Genomic DNA, 4253 nt, shown 5'->3' on the forward strand with positions numbered 1-4253 from the left:
AGTACCTCATGTCTGCTTTCTAATAATTTGTATCTAAATGTATATAAAAATATTATATAAAACTATTATAGAACAATTACATGAACATTCTCTGAGTGATGGCAGCTGAAAGATTTTTTTTCTGAATGGCAGATCTGTCATTACTGAATGTAGTAAATATATATGGCATACAAAAGACCATCTATGAGATCCCCTGGAGAAAAAAGCTAAGGAGAAACCATGATGTAGTTCATTCTGAATATGAGCAGATGAAACTAGCCATATTCAATGGGTTGACATCACACTTCACTCTGTTCACTGAGCTTGCTGTAATTCTAAATTGGGAGAAACAGAAAAAAATGTATTATAATTTTTTCCTAGAATATAATGTAAAATTAGCAGATGAAGCAGTGCTAGCTCGAAAATGCCACCATTATAAAGACTAGTAAATCAAAAAGTTATTTATGATAAGGATGAACTGCATAAAGCAACAGATGAGTTTTTTATCAACTTATCAACATAAAAATGAGAATTACACAACATTATCCTTGCAGGATGTAGATAAGAGCACTTTTGCATTTCCAAACAGCAGCAGAGATTAAAAGGAACCACAAAGTCCTCTTGCTTCTACCTTTCTGCCAGTGAAAGACTACTTCCTGCTGTGGAGGGAAGCTGAAATGTAAATCGGAACAGATCACTTTCCATAAATCTCCAACTCCTTCCTCCTATCCTATCCTATCCTTTCCTGTCCCATCCCATCCTACCATTTTTCCTTTATGTAAAAACTCAAAACTCCTACTGACCTCAACATCTTAAAAGGCACAGGAAGAGTACATAGACAGTGTTAGTTACAATGTGGTGCTGCTATTGCAGTAACCCTGGCTTTTTACTCCTGTTCACCTGATCTTCAGGTGTTAAACACAAGGAACACATAAAAAAAACCCAACACCCAAATCACATACTTTGAATACTCTGAAGAAGCATCAGCAGCATACATACACTGTTCACAATTACATTTAAAATTTGAGGTAGTGTGCAAGCCTTTCGGACTAATCTGCTAGGCCACTATTCTGTTTTGATTTGCCTCGCAGCTCTGGTAGAAACATGGGATCAGTTCCTAGAAAAGTGGGCTTCTGAAGTCTAAATCCCCCTTTTTACTTTGAACATTTGTCCTGGTCTGTCCATGTCCCGTTTACATAAAATGGGAATGCTAGTACATAACTACCTTACAAGAATGTTAGGAAGGTTAATTAATGCCTATAAAGAATACAGACAATTTATAACACAACAATCATCCTAATTCATCTAATCAGACCCAGACAAAATATACAATAGCTATCCCCATTATTTTTGCCCTGCAGTTACCATTTCAGTAAACTATTTTTTGCAGGGCAACAAAATGAAAAATGTTGAAAAGCTCTGAAGAGAACATGTTTTTCTGGTCAAATCCACTAGACCAACTCTGCCAACTCACCTTATCTGGATAAATCAATGGAAACTGATTTTGTCCATAGGCAGCTCTAATTTAATTAGTAAAATATAAAGTGAAGGGAAAAAAAACACCAAAACCACAGACCATGATGGGTTCAATGTCTCTTGAAGAAGTCCGTGAGCCAAGCTCTGGCCATGTTTGGAATCATAAATAAAATCATGGGAAAGCACACTACTTGTTATGCACACTCAGTTACACTGGGATTACAATGGAACAGGCTCACATGGTTTATGAGGAAAGCCCAGGTTTATAGCCTTTTAACAAGGAATGCAAGAATTATTGAGCAAGTAAATACATGTTCAAGCAAATGCATGTTCAAGCTGCAAGCCTCATTTCTGAGCAAAGCCTTCCTTCTCCCTCAAGCTCTCTCTTCCACCTCATGCAGTTTCTCCACCTTCTTTCCACCAGTGAGCCAAGACAGCACACTGCAGTGCAGGGTGGAGGGAAGCTTATTAGCTCGAAACAAACTTGTTAAGGATCCAGAAGTGTTTTGGTCAGAACAGTGCAGTGCTATACGAAGTAGCTTTAAGCAACCCAGGCTGAGGAATGGAGTGTAGTTTCAGTAATGCAGAACTGGGTTCACGTTAATTTGCCCCACCAAGAGGCTACATTGGTGTTTCTAGATGACATTACGCTTTCCAGTGGAGAATGCACCCAGATTAATGCACCACAACACAGCGCCTCTAGATCTAGCACAGAAGACTGAGAAGTTGTTACTAAAGGAGAGACGGTGACGGGAAGACAGTGCTAGCAGGAAAAACTTGGTAACTGCAGTCCAGAGGCTGAAGACCAGTTGTAGAGAATATACAGATAAAAGATTTCTACACAAAAGATTCACTGGGTAAATAAGATTTCCTCAGACTTAAACAAATTGCTGTGAGCATCCAAGCAGCCCTCCAGACTTCACCTACCCCTGCTGCAAGTCTCACCCTGTGAATTTGAATGGCATCAATTGCTGAAGAAATAGATTCAAAGAAGACAGGGTTTTCAGATTCAAGATTTCCACCGTACTGCATTGCTTTTATCAAGGAAGCTGCAATAAAACAAACATATGAGCGCTGATAAGGTAGTGAGGATATATAAACTGTCATATTAAAAATTTTGCTGTAAGCTGGTACTTGCCTTTGCAGTGTGCTAGCAACACATCAATGTGTCTGTTTTTACAGTCCATGTAAATCTATATGTGCAAAGAAATGAAAGTAAAAAAAACCTGTTTAAAATACCAGCAGAGAGTAAAATACACAAAAAGAACATTCAAAGCGCTCACAGCAGTGCTGCTGTTGAAGCTATACTGCCAGCAGCCACCAGAGTGAGCCCTTCTATAATGCAAACACCATAAACCCACACCAATTTCCTCCCCCCTCCTCAAAGTACTCTACAGCTCTGCTGAGAATTAAATCTGAATTTGATTAACAATTTTGCATTTTTTAGGGTTTTTTTTCCCGTTCTCCTTTTTCAGCAAGTTTCTGCATCTCCTCTCCATATGCTTACCTACCAGCCCACAAAGACAGGAATCAGACCTAGGAAACTTTGAGACTTCCAGCAGTCTATCAGAAAAGCACCATAACCATCATGCTACCTTCTGCAGTAAATAGTTCTTTATTCTTTCTTTGAAAATTTTCAGCTTCACAGAGACTAAATATTCAATAAGCTAGAAAGTAAGAAATAGTGAAAATAACTCTAGAACCAGAGTTGGGCCTTTTTCTGGCAGAGGAGGAACAGCCAAAGCAATCCCTGCTTCAAAAAATGTTTAAATAATCCATGTAAAGTGGAACAATTCTGAGAGAAGAGATTCAATAAGAACCACATCAGAATACCCTATTTTTAAAAATAAACAAAAAGCCTGACTCAGTATAAAAATCCATCCAACTCTAGCAGCAGTGATGATATTTCGGGAAGGAATGTAAAATGAGGACACATTGAGTGTGTTCTTCCTCTGAGTAACTCAGTTTTGGACCAGTCATTCACTCAGAGGCTGCACTCCCAACCTGTGCACTTCACAGCCCATGATGGACTTATCTCTCACAAATCTGTTGAACACTTCTTTGACATAATTTGTAGTTCTGAGGTCTCTAAGATCTTTTGGAAATCAGTTTCAGAATTTTTTTTTTTTAATTAATGCTTTATTGAATGCTCTATGTTTTGAGGGGAGATGTAATAAAGAGTAACTCCCACTAACCTTATTTTTCCAGTTTTCCTTTTGACTATCTCCCCACCTATATATGTAGTTTTAATTTAACATTTTTAAGGCAGCACTTACTTCACTGCTTAATCACTGCAGTAAACTGGGAAAATGGTTAGGATAAGGCCTGGGCTAAGACCCAAGTTCAAATCTAGTCTTCTATCTTGCTCAGAAAAACTATATGAACCAACCCTTGCATACCCACTTAAATCTGTACCCACTACACAATTATTAAATGTCAGACCCAATGGAAAGGTAAGAAATAGCTTTCGATCATAATTATTCATCCAATGTATAGAAATGCTCATTATGTGGAATCATAGAATTGTTTAGATTGGAAAAGACCTTTTAAGATCACTGAGTGCAACTGTTAACCTAACACTGCCAAGTCCACCACTAAACCATGTCCCTAAGCACCACGTCTACACATCTTTTAAATACCTCCAGGGATGGTGACTCAACCACTTCCCTGGGCAGCCTGTTCCAATGCTTGACAACCCTTTCAGTGAGGAAATTTTTCCGAATATCCAATCTAAACCTCCCCTGGTGCAACTTGAGGCCATTTCTTCTTGTCCTATTGCTTGTTACTTGACAGAAGAG

At 38.4% G+C, this 4253-nt stretch overlaps 1 protein-coding gene across 1 annotated transcript in view; it reads right to left on the minus strand.

The window, feature by feature from the left end:
- Positions 1-278: 278 nt before the first annotated feature.
- The window catches only part of SLC26A7 (solute carrier family 26 (anion exchanger), member 7), a 68961-nt gene continuing 64986 nt past the window's right edge, over positions 279-4253 (minus strand). The window contains exons 16-18 of the mRNA XM_010561998.1: positions 2594-2648; positions 2401-2504; positions 279-314 (exon numbers count right to left, since the gene is read on the minus strand). Coding sequence (XP_010560300.1) covers positions 279-314; positions 2401-2504; positions 2594-2648 — 195 coding nt within the window. The remainder of the gene's footprint in view (positions 315-2400; positions 2505-2593; positions 2649-4253) is intronic.

This window comes from Haliaeetus leucocephalus, unplaced genomic scaffold, assembly GCF_000737465.1.
Source record: "Haliaeetus leucocephalus isolate CR32 unplaced genomic scaffold, Haliaeetus_leucocephalus-4.0 Scaffold152, whole genome shotgun sequence".
Classification (NCBI taxonomy): Eukaryota; Metazoa; Chordata; class Aves; order Accipitriformes; family Accipitridae; genus Haliaeetus; species Haliaeetus leucocephalus.